The following is a 21,554-nucleotide window of genomic DNA, read 5'->3' on the forward strand; positions in this document are numbered from 1 at the left end:
GAAAAAGAAAAAACTGTTCTATACCTAGGCAGCAAGGTGTAGTTGAATCAACGTTGAATGTCCGAAACAATCCGACGTTGATTAACGTTTTAGCAACAGTTGAATCAACGTTGACGAAGCGGCACGACAATGTCATGATTGAGACATCGTTGTTTCTGTTTGCTGAATCAACGTCGCATTTTCCGCGTTGATCTTAACCCTCAATTCAACGGTGAATAGATGTGTTATTGACGTCAGATGAATAGATGATTTACGTATACCGAATATGTTTTTTTTAATTTTGACTCACCATCATTCTGTTTTTGATGGTAAATATAGTAAAGTTATCAAATTGAGGAAAAGTTACGCCTGCACTACAGTATGTCTCAGTTTAAGTAATTAAGCCACTCCACTCTAATTAAACCATTTTAATTTATACAGTGACAATATGAATTACGTTTTCAAAAGATCATCTGCTAACTGAAAATAGATTTTTATAATAGTAATAATATTTTTTCTTTTAAAAATACAAGTCTGCATACAACAATTCATTCAACGTTGCACAGACCTCCAAGAAAGATGATTGATCTCTGGCGTTGATTTTTGGTACCTACAGCAACGTCTACGTTAAAAAAAAAAAAATATTTTTTTTTTCTAAAAATTCCACAAAATGTGCATAACTCAAAAAATTAATCAGATATAGTTTTGAAAATTTGTACACATATTCTTTTGACAATTTCATTGGACACCTATTTCAGCGTTTTCCAAAATTCGTAAAAGATTTTGAGAAAAAAAAATATTTTATAAAAAAAAATATTTTTTTTTCTAAAAATTCCACAAAATGTGCATAACTCAGAAAATTGATCATATACAGTTTTGAAAATTCGTACACATATTCTTTGGACAATTTCATTGGACCCCTATTTCAGCGTTTTTCAAAATTCGTACAAGATTTTGAGAAAAAAAAAAATTTTTTTATTCTAAAAATTCGACAAAATGTGCATAACTCGGAAAATTAATCAGATATAGTTTTGAAAATTTGTACACATATTCTTTGGACAATTTCATTGGACATCCATTTCAGCGTTTTTCAAAATTCGTACAAAATTGAAGAAAAAAAATATTTTTATAAAAAACATTATTTTTTTTTCTAAAAATTCCACAAAATGTGCATAACTCAGAAAATTGATCATATACTGTTTTGAAAATTCGTACACATATTCTTTGGACAATTTCATTGGATACCTATTTTAACGTTTTTCAAAATTCGTACAAGATTTTGAGAAAAAAAATATTTTTATAAAAAAAATTATTTTTTATTCTAAAAATTCGACAAAATGTGCATAACTCAGAAAATTGATCATATACAGTTTTGAAAATTCGTACACATATTCTTTGGACAATTTCATTGGACACCTATTTCAGCGTTTTTCAAAATTCGTACAAGATTTTGAGAAAAAAAAATATTTTTATAAAAAAAATAATTTTTTTTTCTAAAAATTCAACCAAATTTGCATAACTCAAAAAATTAATCAGATATAGTTTTGAAAATTTGTACACATATTCTTTGGACAATTTCATTGGACACCTATTTCAGCTTTTTTCAAAATTCGTACAAGATTTTGAGAAAAAAAATATTTTTATTAAAAAAATTATTTTTTTTTCTAAAAATTCCACAAAATGTGCATAACTCAGAAAATTGATCATATACATTTTTGAAAATTCATACACATATTCTTTGAACAATTTCATTGGACACCTATTTCAGCGTTTTTCAAAATTCGTACAAGATTTTGAGAAAAATAATATTTTTATAAAAAAAATTATTTTTTTTTCTAAAAATTCAACCAAATTTGCATAATTCAAAAAATTTATCAGTTATAGTTTTGAAAATTTGTACACATATTCTTTGGACAATTTCAATGGACACCAGTTTCAGCGTTTTTCAAGATTTGCACAAGATTTTGAGAAAAAAATTATAAGAAAAGTAATGAAAATATTATCCAAGCATGCATTTTAGACAGGGTCACTCGATTCTTGCCTTGGAGTACAAGCAATGTTTTAATTTAAGACAGTACAGGGTGACTCGGATAGGTAGGAAAATAACACTAGGAAAAACATAGGGAGTGTTTTTAGCTAGCTTATGTCTAATTTTATCTATCTTATCCTAAACTAGCATAGTATACTATTATAATTTTACTATTCATTATTGCAAGTCTAGTTTTTATGTCAATTATATTTTATTTTTACATTTTTTTTTACTTCTAGTTTTTTATTTGTGGTAACTTCTACCATAAGGGTTGTTTGGCACATTGGAAGTAAAGACAGTTTTCCAAGTTCCATGTTTAAAAATTGAATGGCTTGAGAATTGTTTTTACAAGCAAAAAGTCTATGATTCAGATCGTCAATTGACTGATTATCACAAAAATTTTATTAAACGACGTATTTCGATAGCGATTTGTGTCTTTTACTTGTCAAAACTTGTTGGAAAATCCAAAGATCTTAAGACAAATTAATAAATCAGGCTAGGAAAAAAATTAATATAATATTGCCGCGACCTATTATTCGTTCGCTTAGTTTTGTAGGTCCTACCCAACTAAGCGCTACCTTTCTTTATTGTATTAGTGTAGAACGCAAAATTACAGAATTAAAAAGTTTTTAAAAATATTTTTACCACAAGGTCTCGTGAAATGGCTTATATTTTTGTGAAATGTGTCCTTTTTGCAACAAAAATTTTTGTTTCTACATTAATGTATGGTCTTCAGATTTTTTTTCAATTATCTGACGTTTTTGGTTGGGGTTTTGCAAACAATCGACTAATAAATCATCATCGATCTTTGTACATAAATTTCAAAAAAGAAAACTTATCTTATTAGCCATAATAAATTTTGTGTCATTTTTAAAAAGGAAATAATTTGTTGTTTGTTTTTATTTTTTCCCGCACTTATTTAAATATCTTTGACATTTGACGTTTAGAAAACAGCTCCGGACGTGGGTAATTACTGTTCCAAATTGATGACGTATAAAGGGCTAATTGGTGACGTCACGTATATCAAGCGGTTATAGAACTATATCAAGCGGTTATAGAACTTCTAACTATAACCGCTTGTGTTTGGTTATTACCATTTAGGAACGGTAATTACCGGTAGACCGCTTGGAATCGGTATTTATCTATTGATTTGTAGATGAGTGTGTTGGGCTCTTACGCACTAGTGCATAAAAAGTAACTTGACGTTTATTTGACATTTAATTTATAATTTCTCAAAAAAATTTTTGACGTTTTTTTACGCATTAGTGCGTAAAGTAATTTGGTATGTCTGATTTTTTTAATGTTTTCTTCTGTAGCAGAAAATTTATTTTTTAGCATTACGTCACAGATCAAAACCCCCTTTGATGTTTTGACCAACACATGAATACGCCCATATCTTGCCATCAAACGTCAAAACTGTCATTCGACTGTATGTTTTTGTTTAAATATATATTAAAAGAACAGAAGCCAAATTAAAAGAATTTGTATTTGTTTTGAATGTGTTTTAAGTATTAAATAATTGAAAAAATCACCTTAATGTTAACAAAATAGTTGCAAAATGTCTGACCATCAACATGAGCCTCACGGACTCGAAACAGGTAACAGATTTGAGACCTTTAAAATAGGGCTGCCCCATTTTCTCCTCATAAAGGGAGATATTTAGATCCTATTAGTACATTATGTGGAATTGCATTATAATGAAATAATAACATTCGATCTTAGACATGGCATTTCTAAAACTTAATCTGTTAGAAGTGGAGACTAATGCTCAAAGTATATGTAGTGGCTTCAACAGTCCCTAAGTAATTGTTAGGATGGTGAAAATTAGGCCATTTAATCCCGCACAATTATATTATTATTATTTCTTTTACAGCAATGTAAATATTGAAATTGTATTGGGAATTAATAAACATTATTATTATATGCTGTGATACATTCATTTCAATAGATGTTCCCACTTGTTTTAAAGTTATTTTTATTTATTACAAAACGAGCACATTCAACAAATCATATAAATTCAACAAAGGCAGCACAAAATAAATTATACAAATAACTTAGTACTATATTAATGTTATCATTCATCCTTAATGGTTGGAGTTGAAATATTGAAATAACTTAATATATATATGTAATGCATGAAAAATGCAAGTATAAAAGTATATCTTGATCTTGTATTTCCTGAATTTCAAGGAAATTTAATTTTTGAAATTTAATAATAGATTTCTGAACGATCTACTTGACTTATTATCATTTTGAAAGAAAAATAATGCAGGCCTCGATTTTCAGATTTTCCATTCAATAATACTAAAACACTTGAAGTATGTCTATTTGTTAAAAGCAGGTTTAAGGTTAAGGATTTTCTTTAAATCCTTTTAATACAGTTAAACTAAATATCATATTGTCAAGCTCATATAGAAGATAATATTTCACATTAGGGCAAAAATTTGAAACAGGCTTTGGGATCAAAATTTCAGATAAACTTATTTATTTTGCATCATTAATATGATTGAACAAAAAACCATTCATCTATGATTTAATCCTTCTGATTAAGAGTTCTAATTGTATAAATCTGTGTATGGACATTTTTACTCTGTAAAAAAACCTAGAAGAATATGGTCAATTAAAAATTAATTCTTGATACTTTGTGAATATTAACCTGTAAAAGATTAATTTGTCTACAATACCATCAATCTCTGTAAATATATTTAAATTGTCAGAGGAAGGGCTTTGGATACTTGTAAGCTAAAACCACTAATTTTTACAACACATGGTGCCTATTGACAATACAACATTAATATTCTAATTAACAGTTATAATTATATAATTTATGATCATAAATTTATATTTAAATGGTTTATTTTCATTCTTCGATCAATATTTAAAAATAATATTTACTAATATATTGTCACTTAATTGTTTGGAGTTATTTAAATTATTATTTAATTTATATAAACAAATTCAGATCTCAGTCATATAACAGAGTCATATAACAGATATAATGTTATGATGATGATATAATGTTATATGAGATGGCAGAGGCTAAGAAAAGCAAATGAGCAAACTTGGAGTTTTTAATAAGAAGATTTCCTGTTAATCATCAAATTGGACCCTGATTTTGAGTTTGCACACTAACAGTTAAGTTAATAACTATTATCCTAAAGTAATCTATAGATACATTTAAAATCTATAATCTATCTAAAATGCCAAAACAGTCATTTGATTGAACATTTTTGTTTAAAAAGTAACAAGTGAAAATATTAGACAACTTTCTTTGTACTAAGAATGTTTTTGTTGATAAAATAGTCACAAAAATCTGACCATCTAAATGAGCCTCACAGGCTTCAAACAGATAAACTTTAATGCCTAAAAACTTTTAATAATAGCAATCTCTCTTTTTTCCATCACACTGTGACATATGTTAATCCTATTAGCTCAGGATAATTGCATTAGAATTAAATAATAACTCCCCTTAAGCCTGGCATTTATAAAATTTACTCTGTTAAAACTGAAACACAGTTCTTTTTTTAAAAATATACTTTACAAGTAGAATTTAATTAAATGATCATCGACCATTAACCATAGGAAATCTATTGTCAAAAAGAAAACCTTATTTTTCAGATTTAACATCAAATGATTCAGATGTTGAATGTTCTCAAAGTGTGTGCTCCGATACACATTCAGACAATACTTCTGTACACACTGACAAGAGCACATTGTCTGAATCAACTATACATGCAGTAGTTGGAGGAAGTGAATCTGAAAATGTATCTGCCTTACCTAATTTGCCTTTGGGTAAGTATAAATTTACTTTTACAATATAGCAGAATTAACTATACATGCAGTAGTTCAAAGTAAATTGTATATACAAATTGCAGTAATTATATGTAAAGCAGTGGTATACAATACAAATGTTGAAGCTCAATAAGAATTGCTTCCACGAACTTGAATGTATTTTAAGTCACAACTCTCTGAGAGGATTCAGGAAGTCTTTATAAAGAGCAGATTATCAGATAAACAATTAATTTCTCATGGCATTACTTAAGGATCTGAAAAGCCCAAAATGCTCTGGGAACTTTCAGGAGAATGCTGATAACCCTTGTAATTAGCTCAATAATTTTAAAATCAAAAATTTAATTTTATCTCTATCTAAAATTTAAATTTAGTCTGGAATATAAATGCTTTTTTAAAATATATATGCAAAAATATATAGGTATTAAACAGAGATAAATTACCTATTAATAAATTAATATAAAATATGTAACATTGCTTTCAATGCCTTTTTTTTTTAACTTGAATAAAGTGTTGATGTTATAGATATTTAGAGATTTTGAGTAGGTTTGGTAATAGCCAACTATTGACAAATAATAATAGTAAGATGTGTGATGTTATTGGAGTTTTTATGCAAAATTCAAAGCTACTTTAGACAGTGAGATAAAATGTTTTTACCTCACGCTATATGAAATAGAATAAAAAAAATAATTTAAGGCAATAATGAAATACTACAAATAATAATCTGGTTTTTATTTCAGCCATTATCTTAACAAAGAAAAAAATATCTAACTTTTAATCAGTCTATGTATGTTCTAATAAGGATTTAATGGACTTTAATTACTTCTCAAAAATCGCCTTATTTCATTTTAAATTAAAACACCAAAAAATTTGTATTTAAAACATCATTAAAACCTAATTCCTGAGCTATATTACAGACTTATTATACAAGTTTATTTTTATTATCGATTATTTTGGTAAAGTACCGCGTACGTACTTAGTATTATTTGTTCGATTTTTTTTGTCTAGGGGTGTTTCAATTCAAGGTACTCCAAATCTTATCTCTTGATACGATCATAAAAAACCGCTGTAAATTTATTAGATATCAGTTTGCGAAAATTTCGATTTTTAGATTATTGTTCAGTTTACTATGAGAAGTAATTCCTGACGGATTTATAAATATTATGTTCCCAGTATGTTTGATTTGGAAATTTATAGTTTAACTCACGCGAAAAATGTGAATCGGTGTTTAATTTAGGGTGTTACTGTGTGACTTGTATTTGTGTTTATTTGATGTAATGTATAGCAGAACAAGGATATATAATGTTCAGGAGGCAGAGCGATCAATCAGTAAGAGTTAAAATAGATCTTAATAAACTGATATGATTTTATTATCATTGAATTAACATTTTCTATTAGCATTTTCAGGAGAAAATTTATTTAGAATCTTAACATTATAAAATCAGTTATTTTATTGTCATGAAGATGCCAGCATATCACTTATAGGGTAGGGATTCAAATAAATTAATAAGTAACATTTGGAAAACTCTTTACTGATTAAATATCCTAGTTAAAATTATTGAAAAGTCATTTATACTTTTAAATACCAACAAACCTATATCAAAAGAAAAGCGAGTAACTATATGTCTTAATACTTATTTTTTCTGAATATATTTATTTTTGTAATGAAATTATTCGTTTCGACAGAAAAAAAAGTTCCAAATGTCTCGGCAATAAACCGTAGTATGCTACTGCCATGGGGAGCGCAAAAAGACCGAGTAACTCAACTTTTACTGATGGGTCAGAGTGCCGAGGGCGAAGTGCGACCCGGAGAGTTTGTAATGCGCAGTCTGTTCCAAGAATTTACCATTTTGGCCGAGAAAAAGATTGAAAATGTCATGACAGAGCCACAGGAGAAACCTTTATCAAAAACTCTTCAGAGGTACTCACTTACCAATTTATTATGTTCAATAACAATTCTTTTGAACTATTTTACAGGGGTGAAGATTTACAATTTGATCAGTTATTGGGTGCTTTTGGGTCTGTGGCCGAGCATTGCCTTCCCTCTTTACTGAAAGCTCTTTTTTCTTGGTATGAAAGGCAAATGTCCGAAGTATCTAATCCGGAACAAAAGAAGAGCGATATCAAACAAAAAAGGTATTTGAAATAATTTATATTGGGAGTGCATTTGATATGTTATTTTTTTGTATTAGTATTATTAACATCGTGGCAGGAAATACGACTGAAACCCCAGAAAGATCCGAAGCGGATATTCAGAAAGAGAAAAGAGATTTGGCTGTGGAGTTTATATTTTGTTTGGTATTAATAGAAGTTTTAAAGCAGCTTTCGTTTCATCCAGGTCATGAGGATTTAGTTCAGTATATTGAGAACTTAGCTTTAAAACATTTTAAACATCAAGAGGGGTGGGTTACATGGATAACTCTTGATAAATGTACTATCATTTATTTATTATTTTAGCATTCAAAACAATCCAAATAGTACCAACATTCATATGATATGTGACCTATATGCAGAAGTGATTGGAGTTTTGGCTCAAAGCCGTTTTATGTCTGTACGTACACGTTTTATGGCTGAACTAAAGGAGCTGAGGTCAAGAGAACCTAGTCCTGCCACTACTCATAGCATCATTAGCCTTTTAATGGGCATGAAATTCTTTAGGTACACCCTGTAACTTAAAATGTATTATTTTATTGAAAGTTTTTGGGTGTTTCAGAGTGAAAATGGTGCCTATCGAAGAATTCGAAGCCTCATTCCAGTTTATGCAAGAGTGCGCCCAGTATTTCCTGGAAGTGAAAGATAAAGATATTAAACATGCCTTGGCCGGTTTGTTTGTCGAAATCTTAGTTCCTGTAGCAGCGGTAAGCGTTAATTTGTAAATAAATCTTTAAACACTTTGGCAAAAAAATAACTGTTTTTAGGCTTTTTCTTAGGCTTTTCCTGTTATTTCTGTTTTTAGGCTGTGAAAAATGAAGTAAACGTTCCTTGCCTAAAAAACTTTGTCGAAATGCTGTACTCACAAACAGTAGACGCCTGCACTAAAGCTAAACATAGATTAGCTCTGTTTCCACTGGTCACTTGTCTATTGTGCGTCAGTCAGAAACAATTTTTCTTGCAATACTGGCACTGTTTTCTCGCGATGTGTCTTTCTCATTTGAAAAATCGGGACCCGAAAATGTGTCGGGTGGCATTAGGTAAGATAAACCATTTCCAAGTTTATTTAATCAAAATTTATTACTTTTTAAAATACATCGCTACTACAAAAGAGTCATTGATATTTGTATTTAATCATTGAAAATATAATAGCTTTTGGGTTATATGAATCACCTCAGAATTATCCTGTATTTAGTATTTTCTTAGATATTACGGGTTGTATAATGTAACAATTTTAATAATTCCGAATATTTTCGGAGAATGTAAAAAAAGTTTGAAGAATTACATATGCTACAGTTGTCTCTCAGTAGCTTCAATGTAAGCAACCAAAGTATGCAAGAATTATAACACGTTTTTACCCTTGTACAGTAGTATATCGTACTTGTACTATCTTAACCTCGAGAATACTTGTTATTCTTATAGTAAGTAATGTGTACATACAACTTTTTTATAGTCAAAATTTTAAATGCAAATACAAAATAATTTGTTGACGAAAGAGAAAAAATAACGCACAAGTATCATAATTAAATAGTTATAAATTAAACTCACACAAAAGTCACAGGTCTGAAATATATTCGTATCATCCACGTGTTTCGCCTGTACTAGGCATTATCGGATCTACTGTAAGAAAGAAACAGGAATAATAATCTTTATGAAAACTTATTAATTTATTGCAAAATTAAAAAAAATATTGAATTAATTGGGAAGCCATTAATAACAGTAATTCTTTCTGAAAAGCTGTTTTTGAAAAATCTATAGAAGAACTATTGAAAGCAGCAAATTTATGTGAATATGGTGAAATGTATGAGAATTGTATTATATTATCTGTGCATGAAGGATTTTTCCCATTATCTGTAATGAGTCTATGAAGGATAGTTTCTCCTGGTTTTCTTTCTTTAACATCAACTTTATTTGGGGGGTATAGTTTATGAACGTAAGTCGTAAAATTGAAAATAGAATTATGTCTTTATTTAATACGTATATTCGTATTCGTGATAATTTAAATTTGTTTACATGTAGTAGTGCATCATTTAGACATTGATTAGACCTAATGTATAAGTGACTTTACCATATAAAGTTCAGTAAAAATAGTAAAAAAAGGTCCTATAAATATAGAGCGGTAAATGCATATTAAGGGTGTTAGGGGCACTGACAAGGTGAATTTAAAAAACGTTTTTTTTGAGATTATGGGTTTAAAAAACGAAATAAAATTTCAAAAAAAAATCCACTGCTATAAAATTTGACCTTAAATCAAATCAAATTAATCAAGCAAATGGTGAAATTCAAAATTTTTCTGGAAAATCGGAAAGGGTAGTTTTTGCAAGGGTAGGAGGTTGTTTTATGATTGTTATTTATTGATTTATGGTTGTTTTTCCAGGTTATTTTTTTGCAACGTTAATTTTTTTAAAACTACATACATTTTCCTAAAAAAAAGGGATCTTGTTGCACATCGCCCAGAGCTATGATTTTTTAGCAAATTGAAGGCATAGAGTTTGCTCTGATGGTTGCTAACCGGTTAATCAACATAAACTTATGAAAGGTATGGCGTTTCAAAAGCTACGAAGTAGTAATGAATTTATTAATTGAAATTAAATTACTTCAGTTATTAAATAATCTATCAACATTTCATGATTTTTTAGAACATCTTGTTGCTTTAAAAAATTAAATAAAGCAAATACCAAAATTCCTTAATAATATAATAAATTCCTTAATTCATTCATAGGAAATGTTCAAAGTGACCACCATTCATTTCAATGCAGACATCTGCTCTTCTTCCCCACGATCTACGTATCCTGTGGAATATCTCTGATATTGGAATTTGATTCGAACAGTCAATAATGCGTTGCCGTAGTTCCTCTTCAGTATTAATCGGCACTGATTAAACCAAACTTTTCAAGTGGCCCCGGAAGTGGAAATCTAGTCGATTAAGATCTGCTGATTTTGCCGGCCAACCTTGGGGACCACCACGTCCTATCCAATGCCTCTTATAAAACTTTATTCCTCATCGCTAGCGGAAAATGAAACCCTGTATTCGTGATAAAGGGATTGTTCATAATTAAGTTCCAAGTCTTGCATGAAAACTTCGCTAAGGAAAGAAGAGATACAACCCTATAGCCAACCCAGCGATCTGTCTGAAAAATCGTCCGTTAAATTTAAAAAGTTTTTTTAATTGCCTGTATCTGTATCTAGTTCTGCGTAACATTATCCAATTGCGAAAGGAAAAGGAAGAAAGTTGGTTAAAAAGGGTATAAAACATTTGATTTCTTATACAATTACGAATCCATTCCTTCTTTTACTCATGTTTAATTAGATGCCCGAATTCGACCAACCACGTGCAGCATATTTCCAAAACAATTTTTCTTTGGTCCTAATTTTGTTATATTTCTGTGAATTTGACTCGTGAAAATGGAATGCTAAAATTTCTTTCTTAATGCGTAAAAAAAGCAAAATTGTTTGTTAGAGGCTATTTTGGCAATAAAGTTTGGCCATAGAGATCATATAGTTGGTATTTTTTTAATACGTCAATTTTAGCACTAAAACTTTTTTTTCAAAGTTTTGTATATACCGAACCTAATTGTCTTAAATGTCTATTTCAAGGCAAGTTTTGTTTTTTGTTTACAACTAGGTTCATTGCTTATACAACAGTATAATTCTGAGGTGAAGTGAAATATGTCTGAAAGTATCGAATTACATTTTTCTGTTACTGTTTGTAATTTACAACTTTCGAAGATCATATCCTAAATCTTGAATCAAAATTATCCTCTGGATGCTTTGCAGTAAGAATGGCAGGGCATGAGCTGGGAGGGGCAGTTGCACGTTCAGTGTACTTTTCTCTTATTGAGTCCCACCTTCGTTATGGCTTGCCTTTTTGGGGTTTAAGCAACAAGGGATGATTAAACATAATTTTTGTGATTCAAAAAAAGGCAGTTAGATACCTATGTTCCGCTGGGTTAAGAGATTCTTGTAAACCTCTCTTTATATCTCAAAAAATCCTAACTCTCTTTTCTCTTTTTATCTTAGAAAAAGCTACTCTTATTCATAAATGTCCTAAACCTCCCTCTAATACTGGTCATATGACTCGCCAGGTTAACGATTTTCCCTTACCAATCCCTACATCCTCCCTCACCAAGAACTCACTTATATACCTTAGCAAAAAAATTTACAACCATGTTCCTCTATGTATCAGACAAATTTTAGAAGTTAAGAGATTCAAAAAGGAATTAAAATCACTTTTATTATCCAGGGCATATTATAGCCTTGAAGATTTTTTTAATGATACCTTTTAACCTGTGCTCTGACATCATTTTAGTGTTTTAGTTTTGTTTCCTGTTAAATAATTTAATTTACTTCTTCTAAATTCTGTTTTATTGACAGCTTTACTTATTTTTTAATGAAATTTATCAAAAAGATGCTTTTTTTTTCTCAATCTGTTTTGTTATGATTAATTTTGGTAATGTGTGTAAATTTCATGGTAAAGTGTTTTAGATGTTATGTTTGTTTGAAATTTGAAATTTAAAGTGAATTTGGTATTTTTTAGTTTTTAGGATGCTTGTACACAAGATTTTGTTGTCTTACGTAATATAGCACATTTTCTTTCTTTCTTTAACATAGTCTTCAATAATAACTTCTTAATGTATCAAAAAAAAGCAAATTGAATTATTTTTATTTTAGAGTCTCTTTACCGCCTACTTTGGGTATACATGATTCGGATAAAATGCGAAAGCAACTCCGCTACACATTCCCGCCTACAAAGCATCGTGAATTCGCTATTCCCAAAAGGTTCCAAAGGCATCGTGCCTCGCGACACCCCTTTAAATATATTTGTAAAAATCATTCAGTTCATCGCGCAAGAACGACTAGATTTTGCTATGAGGGAGATCGTGTTCGATCTTCTTTCAGTCGGTCGACCTATAAAAATGATCCTGACCCCTGAGAGAATGAGTATTGGTCTCAGAGCCTTTTTGGTGGTGGCGGACAGTTTACAGCAAAAAGAGGGAGACCCGCCTATGCCGAGATCTGTAGGCGTTTTACCCAGCGGGAACACTCTACGTGTACGAAAGACTTTCCTAAACAAAATGTTAACCGAAGACACCGCAAAAAGTATAGGAATGAACGCTTATTTTCCACACGTGCGGCTTGTGTTTGTGGACATTTTAAGAGCCTTGGACACGCAATGTGGGCGTCCTTTGATGATGACCAATACGCAAAACGTTAACAAGGAACCTGATGAGATGATCACTGGGGAAAGAAAGCCGAGGATTGAGTTATTTAGAACTTGTGTTGCTGCTGTTCCTAGGTATGTAAGTTGCTATGTTTTTTCATATTAGTGCAAGTACATTCTAACCTAAACTAAAATTGATTGGTTATACATGTTTGGCGAGTTGAATCTTACGGATTGAGTTTTAATGTATTAGACCTAATAGATAGAGCGTAGACAAAGAACGACTGCATCGGTAACCTCCCACCGATAGCGACGCCGATTCTCCGTACCGCTCGCAATGTGAATTTAATTTCGGCTTGCTCGCAGTGATGTTTAGCAAGCGCTTGGAGGTGGGTAGGTTAGCCTCGAATATAAAAAAAAATTATTTTGTTAAGAATAACTCTTAAACAAAATAATAATTCCAATTAAATGGATTATTTAATAAGGTGCTCAAATACACCTCCTTGTTGGGCTTCACAGTATCACAACCTGTCGTAAATTTCTCTACGTACATTGGCTAACATTTCAGGTGTAATGTACCTAGAAATATTAATAATTCTAAGTCGCAATTCGTCCAAATTAACGGCTCTTTCATGTCGGTGTTGGTAAAGAATTTCCGTCAAATAGCCCCATAAGAAGTAGTCGCAAGGCGTCAGATCTGGAGATCGCGGAGGCCATGGTATGGTACCTCTTGTGGAAATAAGCCGTTCAGGAAAAGTGTTTGTTAAATAGTCCTGCACTTGTCTAGCGTTGTGAGCAGGACATCCGTCTTGCTGAAACCAAATTTCCTCAAAATTAACATCCAAGTTTCGTACAGCGGGTATAATATTTTGTTGCAATAAAAGTAAATATCTCTCAGAGTTTAAGGTACCATCAATAAAAAAAGGCCCTACAATGTGATTGGCTAAAATGCCAGCCCAAACATTTACCTTTTGCGGGTATTGAGTTCGTAATGGTACACTCAAATGTAGATTTTCCCGAGACCAATATCTCACGACTGAAAAATTATGTCGACCTAGAAAAGAAAAAGATGACTTGTCCGTAAATAAAATATTACTTGTGAAGTCATCATTATGATCAATTTTTTCTCTTAAGGTTTCACAAAACTCCAAGCGTTTTATTTGATCTTCTGGAAAAATTTCTTGAGTGTTTTTAATTTTATAGGCTTTGTACTTATTTCTTTTCAAAATATCACGCACTGTACGACTTGGAATATCAAGTTCTTCAGAAATTTGCGAGCTAGAACAAGGTTCACTTACTTCCACAAAAGCACACACCTTGACCTCCTTTTCAATCCTAGCGTCAGGTGTTCGACGAGGTTCCTGATCGCCACTAGAACATTTTGCACACCGATTTACACATCCCGACTGCTCAAACTTATGCCAGATATTATAAATTGTTTTAGCAGTAGGGACTTGCTGATCAGGATATGCAAATATAAAACGGCCGACAACTTTTTCTGCACTATCCGCATGACAATACCATTTGATGATATTAATCTTTTGATCAACAGTGAAAACCATTTTTATTTTATTACTGTATTCGTCTTCGTACCAAAGGTTGAAATAAATTGTAAACACGATCGGCTAACACGTACATAGGTATGCGAGGAATTGCAACCGAACTTCCGGACTGATAAGCGCAACGACGGCGCGATAGCTGCCCAGGGTGGAGCCAAGTTTGTTCTCGCTCTACTCCGCCTCCTTCTTACACATTACGCAAAAATCATATTCGAAATTTTTCAACCGCCGAACGTGTATAAGATGCTTTGTATTGTCTTAACAAGGAAAATATGAACTCCTCTGAAATTTATTCTTCTCGCTTAGATTAATCCCAGATGGAATGACCAGCAGTGAACTGGTAGATCTCCTTAGTCGGTTGACGGTCCATATGGACGAAGAACTGCGCGGTTTATCTTACTGTAGCCTTCAAAGCTTGGTGGTGGATTTCCCCGAGTGGAGACAGGATGTTCTTTGGGGTTTAACCCAATTTGTCGCTAAAGAAATTTCTGACACCTTTCCCCAGCTGATGGATCATGGCTTAAAAATGATTCTGACCTTGCTTTGTGCATGGAAATCGGCTTTAACCAATACTCCTTTGGTTACTGGAACACTTAGAATTGGTAAGGATAGATAAAACTATATTTGTGAATTATAGAAACTCTTAATCTAAACTGGTAAGAAAAAAATACGGTACACATTTAATAAGTTAATGTTTCTGCAAAATTTTTGTACACGGTTAATTCATAGAAAATCTGGCGAGTCTACTATTAGGAAATAGACTTTCCCAATAGTTTTGAGGATGGAATATGGCATGTATTTATTAATTCAATTTCTTGAGCAGATGTGTCATATACAGGGTGTTCATTAGTTAGGTGCCTATAATCCAGGGTGTGAATCCTTTCTAGTGATCTAAAAGAAGAAAAGTTTTTATCAATATGTGTATGTCCTAAACCAAAAATAAAAATAATAAGTTTTTGTTCATATTTTTTTATCACTCCTAGTTCTTCTTATGAAATTTTGTTCACACCTGTTCATCATTAAGAAGGCATTTTTTGGACCAAATTTGTTCCAAAATAAATGGGTATTTGAAAAATAATTTTGATTTTTGAACAAAATTTATACACCAAAAAATGCTCCTTAATGATAAAAAGTTAAGGTTTATACCACAAATCAAATCAAAATATGCTTTATTGTCATAAGAGATAATCTTGTCGACAAAGCTGTATGGGAAGAATGGCATTGCCATACATAGGTACAAACAAAAAAAAACACATATACAATACACAAATCATACATAAGTATAAAATAGTAACTAAAATAATGCTCAAAAAAGAAAATCTCTTACAGCAAAACTTAAGTACTACAGACACATTTCTGACAGGGCACAGACAAATATTCGTCAGAAAATATAAAATATATAATATCATATGTTAAAATCTATCTAAAAAGAAGTCATTTACTTCATAGTAGCCTCTTGCAACCAACTAATTTTTAATCTTTTTCCTAAAGGCTCTATTACTTTGCACTTCCTTAATATCCGCTGGAAGATGATTAAACATTTTTTTACCATCAAATATAAATGACCTTTTTATTAATGAGTTTGAGGGTACAGGCAAAATCACATCATTAGCCCTTCTGCTGCTATAATGGTGCCTACCTCCAACATGAGATCTCTGTACTTTTTGAGAATTAAGCACACCGTTTCCAGTATAAATAAAGAAGGCAACGTAAGGATTTTGTGAGTAATACAACGTTCTCTACATGAATTTCTTATACCTACTTTGCAAATATATCTGATAGCCCTCTTTTGCAAGAATAAATAATTGATTGGTACACGCACGTCAAAAACACAAACCATACCTCAGATGTGACTCAATCAGTGCAAAATAGGCATTTCTGGCCATTCCAAACTCTACTTCTCTTGTTATGATTTTAAGGGCATAACAATTAGATGCCAACTTGTTGCACAATAATCTGATATGACTTTCAAACTTCAATTTGTTGTCAAGACTTATTCCCAAGAACTTATTCTCATTTAAATTATTTAAATCAATGTTTCCAAGGCAAACTCTGCTCAAACTGCATTTAAAGTTCATGACATTTGTTTTAAGAACATTTAAAGTTAGCTGGTGGCAGTCACACCATTTTTTAATTTTGGCTAAATCCCTATTTACTGTATTATTTAGGTTTTCAACACTAACATCATGCCAAAGTACCGTCGCATCATCTGCAAATTGAATAAATATACCTTGTACATCAAGGTTTGCCATATCATTTATATATATCAGAAACAAAATGGGACCCAACACTGATCCCTGTGGGACACCATGTGAAACGGGCTGCTGTTTTGAGGAGGAACCACCTGAGGAAACACTTTCTAAACCTATCCTTCAAATACGATGCGAACCATACAGCAGGCCCCCGAAAACCATAACGCTCAAGCTTCCACAGCAGTATTCCGTGATCAACACAATCAAAGGCCTTGGTCAGATCACAGAACACTGCCGCAGCCAACCCGCCACTGTTCAGTCCTAAAAAGAGGGACTCTAGGAATGAGAAAATAGCGTCAGACGTTCCCTTACCTTCCTGGAATCCAAGTTGTTCGCTTCCAATCTTAGAACATTGAAAGGCTAGAATTAGTAAACAACAACTTTGTTTGAGTCCAACATGTGCACAGGGGCAAGAGGGGTGTTTTATTTACAAACATATGTGCCGATTCTCTGTTGTCAAGTCGACACAAATTTCCAACGGAGGAAATTTTTAGCTATATTTTAACAAACATTATAACGTTAATTTAACTTATTTCTGTTATATTTTATAGGAAAATTTAAAATAAAAAGTATAAATACTACAATTAACCTATTTTAAGAATAAATATAATATCCTTAAGCAAAAAAAAACAAAATTATTAACATTCTTATCACTAAAACTGCTTCTAAAAAATTTGAAGCGACAACACCGGAGCTTAAGCGCCTAAACCATACGCGTTGTGTCATCTGTCAAACGGCTTTTTGTTTATATTCGGGATTCGTGTATTTTCTTAAATTTTTGGTTTAAAAAGGAAAAAAGGCCACGTTTTAGTGTTTTTTTAAATTGCTAGGATGGCAAAAACTTGTGTCGCATCATGATAAAAACGTGATTCAAGCCGATCTTTTCACAAGTAAGTACCGATACTTTCATAACATCACATCATGGGGTAACCATCATCATAAACGTAGAATAGGGGATCTTATAGATATAAACCTAATAAAAATTTGAATGTGAAAGTGTGCGTAAAATACCAACATATTTATATTTTTAAATCTAAATATTTTTTTGAACATATCATTGATTCTTTCATCTATTAATAGGCTATAAAAGATATAAAACTAGAATTTTGTCCCTGGTTTTATTACAGGATTTTATGTTTTTTTTTGTTGTTTTGGCAGAAAAAATGCATAATACCTATGTACCTATCTATATATAGTTTGATATCTATGTATAAAGTTAATTTTGTCTTTCTTTAAAATTTGTTCCATAATTTTTTTTTGTTTTACCTTATTGCAACTTACAATAATATATATAGTAATTGGCACCACATATTAATTTATTACTGTAATTTTTTTCTGCTATTTGATTAAATATCAAATACTTATTATAGATTGCCCAATGATTATGCCCAAAGGGAATAATGGGTTTCATTAATGGAAATCAACAGGACAAGGGAGATAATATTATCAGTAGACAGACTTTATTAAAAAAATCAGCTCTACCTCAAAGGTAATTTTTTTAAATATATTTTTCTAGTATATTTATAGGTATGAGTATATTTTACCTTACCAAGAATTATTGATAAAGGTTTGCATGCTTTTATTTACTACATTATGTAAGCTAAAAAAACAACCTTTTAAAACTTGTGCTTGGGCTATGTTGTAAAACATACAGCTTCTTCACAAAAAGTATTAGTACTACTCATATAGATTTATTTATACCTAATACTTATTAAATTAGGTATGTGTGTAAAACTATTTTTTTACTAGGATTTCTGATGCACTGGTTAAAAACACAGCAGCCAATAATTCAGTTAATTTACAAGTGATTTACCCTTCAAAGCTACAGGGGTAGCTTTCCTGAAGAGTGCAAAAACTTCTTTAGCTTTCAAAATGGTATATAGTACAAACAGTGAAGCTAATATAGACACGTATGGATAATTAAAATAGATTAATATTCTTGATACACCAAATTTTGTATAATTACAGATCTGATCATTCATCATCAACAATAACTGCATCTGAGAATTATAGTTCTACAGTAACCGTGGAGTCTCTATTACTATTTCTCATCTAAGCCGTTTTTGTTTAACTGCTACACATCCCTGCCAAGGAAAAGGTAAAAATACACTCAAAATAGACTACTAGTTTTATGCCATGTATCATCCTATTCTATATATCTTATTTAAAAGTGATATGGTATTTTATTGTATTATATTTGTTTAATTAAATGCAATTAATCAAATGTATGACATTACAAAGATTCTCTATAATAACATACATTTTATTGATCAATTGGATTATCATAATACATTTTTTTAATTTTTTCTTTTTAATTTTGGTAATACTATATTTTTATGTATATTATTCTAGGGTAAAATCAAAATGATATCCTGAGGACCTAAGCACTGATGATTCCACCGTTTCAAGAGCTTAATCACTTGTCACCAGATTATGGAAAAAAATTAAAATTCGAAGATTGCAACAAGCAAATTTGCGCCAAAGAAATTAAATTAGATGTCTCAAGTCATTGTTAAAATACTTACATGAAATAATAACATGATTTTATGGAAAAGCCCAACATACTACATATTTTATTTGACTTGTAAAAGCACTTGTTTGTATATTACTACTAATAAACTCTCTAATCTAATCTATTGTACATAGTCTTTATTCTTAGCTTTGTTTTTTAGTATAAATTAATATGATATAATATTTGGTATTAGGTATTATATAGGTCACTGTTGTCTCAAAACCATTGTACAGGCTAAATACTCATAATAAAAATCTTATAACCTACAAAAAAAACCTGCAACTCCTTCACAATTTGAACATCCTTGTAGTTTTAACTTTTTCCGCTGAAGCAATAATGTCCCTTTGGAAAAGTCAGCAGCATAGAAGTATATATTATGTGATGTAAGGAAGTGATGTAAAACTGAGTTTTGTCCAATATAACAATAACAATAAAATTTTGCAAAATGTTAAAAATTTGTGTCTTAAAACATGATTTATTAAGAAATCTATAATATTATATTAATAAAATATTTAATTTCCATAAAAATGCTTTGACAAAAATGCTGCCTTTCATTAGGACCTTCCTCTAATGAAGTTCATTAAAAAAAACACCTAAATAGCTCATAAATGGTAATATTACTTATACTCAAACTCTTTAATTATTAATTAATAAAAATTTATCAGGTAAATATTTGTTGACGACGTCACTGGTAAAGAGTGCTTGTATCTGTGACATAAACAATGCGATCGAGCGGCGTTGCGATGCCATTACCGTTTTCTCGTTTCTTCGTACCTTATTTTCATTTACTTAACTTATATTGACTTCGATATAGAGTATCTTATCAAATTTATTTTTAAAAAATGCTTGATATTTTATTAAAAGGGGACCAGTGGTATTGTTTTGTGCCTTCGGAAACAACTGAAAATTTTGATGATATTATAAAGTGATTTTTGCCATTTCTCTATAAGCACTTGGCATCATTGCATCAGAGATGTTGCAAGCAAACAAACCTGCCCATAGTTCCACGGCATGCTACTTCTAGCCTTTCAATGTTCTAAGCTTCCATTTATATTTTTTTGGGTCAAATAGGACATCATGCGGTTCTTTACTAGTCTTTCAATAATTTTGGAAAGTGCTGACAGCAGTGCTATGGGTCTATAATTAGAGGGAGACTCTGGATCACCTCCTTTAAATAATGGAATTACTTTAGCTATCTTAAAGCTATCCGGAAATGTACCTGTGGTAAAAGAGTGATTTATGGCACTAACCAATACCTCCAATGCGGTATTGGTTAGTGCCAGGTAAGTTAAGGAAATGCTGCACAGTTAGACCATCATAGCCAAAAGTCTTTTTTTGCTTAATATCCCTAAAAGTAGATTTAATTTCCGCAATATCAACAGGCAGGGAAAAGAATGAATCAGGCTCAGTAGGACGATCAAGATACACATTTCATAAAAATATCTACGAGTGATAAAAAATAATGATAAAGAACTTTTTTCTTAAAATTTTAACAACCTGTAGCTCAAAAACTAAGAGGTTTAGGACCTACGTTGATATAAACTTTTCTCCTAAAAAGAACCCCGAGGATTCGCACCCTGTATTAACGGCACTCAATTAATTAACATCCTGCATAGACGCAACATCAAGTAGTAAACATATTTTTTTTCGAGTTGGTAAATTAGACATAATAATATTTCACTTCACTTTAAAGTATCTGTATCTTATATGCAATGAACCTGAAAAACGGTTTTTGAGCCCTTTTAGAAGCTTATAAGGGAGCACTTAATATTTTAGAAACCGAATATTGACAACGAATTCAAAGATAGTATACCTTTCGAAATAGAGATATTGTTTTTTTTAAATACTCAATCAAAATGATCCTTAAAGTTTAAATAAGTTTGATGCTCATTTTTTAAATTAATTTTGTCCTTGTATTGGTTACATAGGTCCTTTCTTAACAACTTCTTTGGAAAAGTAGCCTTAAAAAACAAGACTTGTTTTGGAACTGCACTTAAAATAAGCGGAAGTTTTAGGGCTGCCTTTTTAATAAACGTTGAGATAAAAATGGGTCAAATATTATGAAATTCTTAGGTAAACAATATAGGTCATAATATGTTTGTATACAAAGATATATTTAAAT

At 30.9% G+C, this 21,554-nt stretch overlaps 1 protein-coding gene and 1 long non-coding RNA gene across 3 annotated transcripts in view; both read left to right on the forward strand.

The window, feature by feature from the left end:
- Positions 1-3,439: 3,439 nt before the first annotated feature.
- LOC126739258 (protein furry) overlaps positions 3,440-21,554 on the forward strand; it is a 55,680-nt gene continuing 37,565 nt past the window's right edge. For both annotated transcript variants that reach the window (XM_050444848.1, XM_050444849.1), the window contains exons 1-10: positions 3,440-3,606; positions 5,627-5,800; positions 7,484-7,718; positions 7,775-7,933; positions 7,990-8,199; positions 8,255-8,455; positions 8,511-8,655; positions 8,754-8,988; positions 12,620-13,244; positions 14,975-15,270. In XM_050444848.1, coding sequence (XP_050300805.1) covers positions 3,567-3,606; positions 5,627-5,800; positions 7,484-7,718; positions 7,775-7,933; positions 7,990-8,199; positions 8,255-8,455; positions 8,511-8,655; positions 8,754-8,988; positions 12,620-13,244; positions 14,975-15,270 — 2,320 coding nt within the window. In that variant the 5' untranslated portion in view covers positions 3,440-3,566. The remainder of the gene's footprint in view (positions 3,607-5,626; positions 5,801-7,483; positions 7,719-7,774; positions 7,934-7,989; positions 8,200-8,254; positions 8,456-8,510; positions 8,656-8,753; positions 8,989-12,619; positions 13,245-14,974; positions 15,271-21,554) is intronic.
- Positions 15,280-20,663, forward strand: LOC126739271 (uncharacterized). Its single transcript, XR_007661582.1, has 4 exons — positions 15,280-18,409; positions 18,670-18,830; positions 18,889-19,018; positions 19,273-20,663. It is a non-coding gene; the product is annotated as an uncharacterized LOC126739271 (long non-coding RNA).

Source organism: Anthonomus grandis, chromosome 8, assembly GCF_022605725.1.
Source record: "Anthonomus grandis grandis chromosome 8, icAntGran1.3, whole genome shotgun sequence".
In the NCBI taxonomy this organism is placed as follows: domain Eukaryota; kingdom Metazoa; phylum Arthropoda; class Insecta; order Coleoptera; family Curculionidae; genus Anthonomus; species Anthonomus grandis.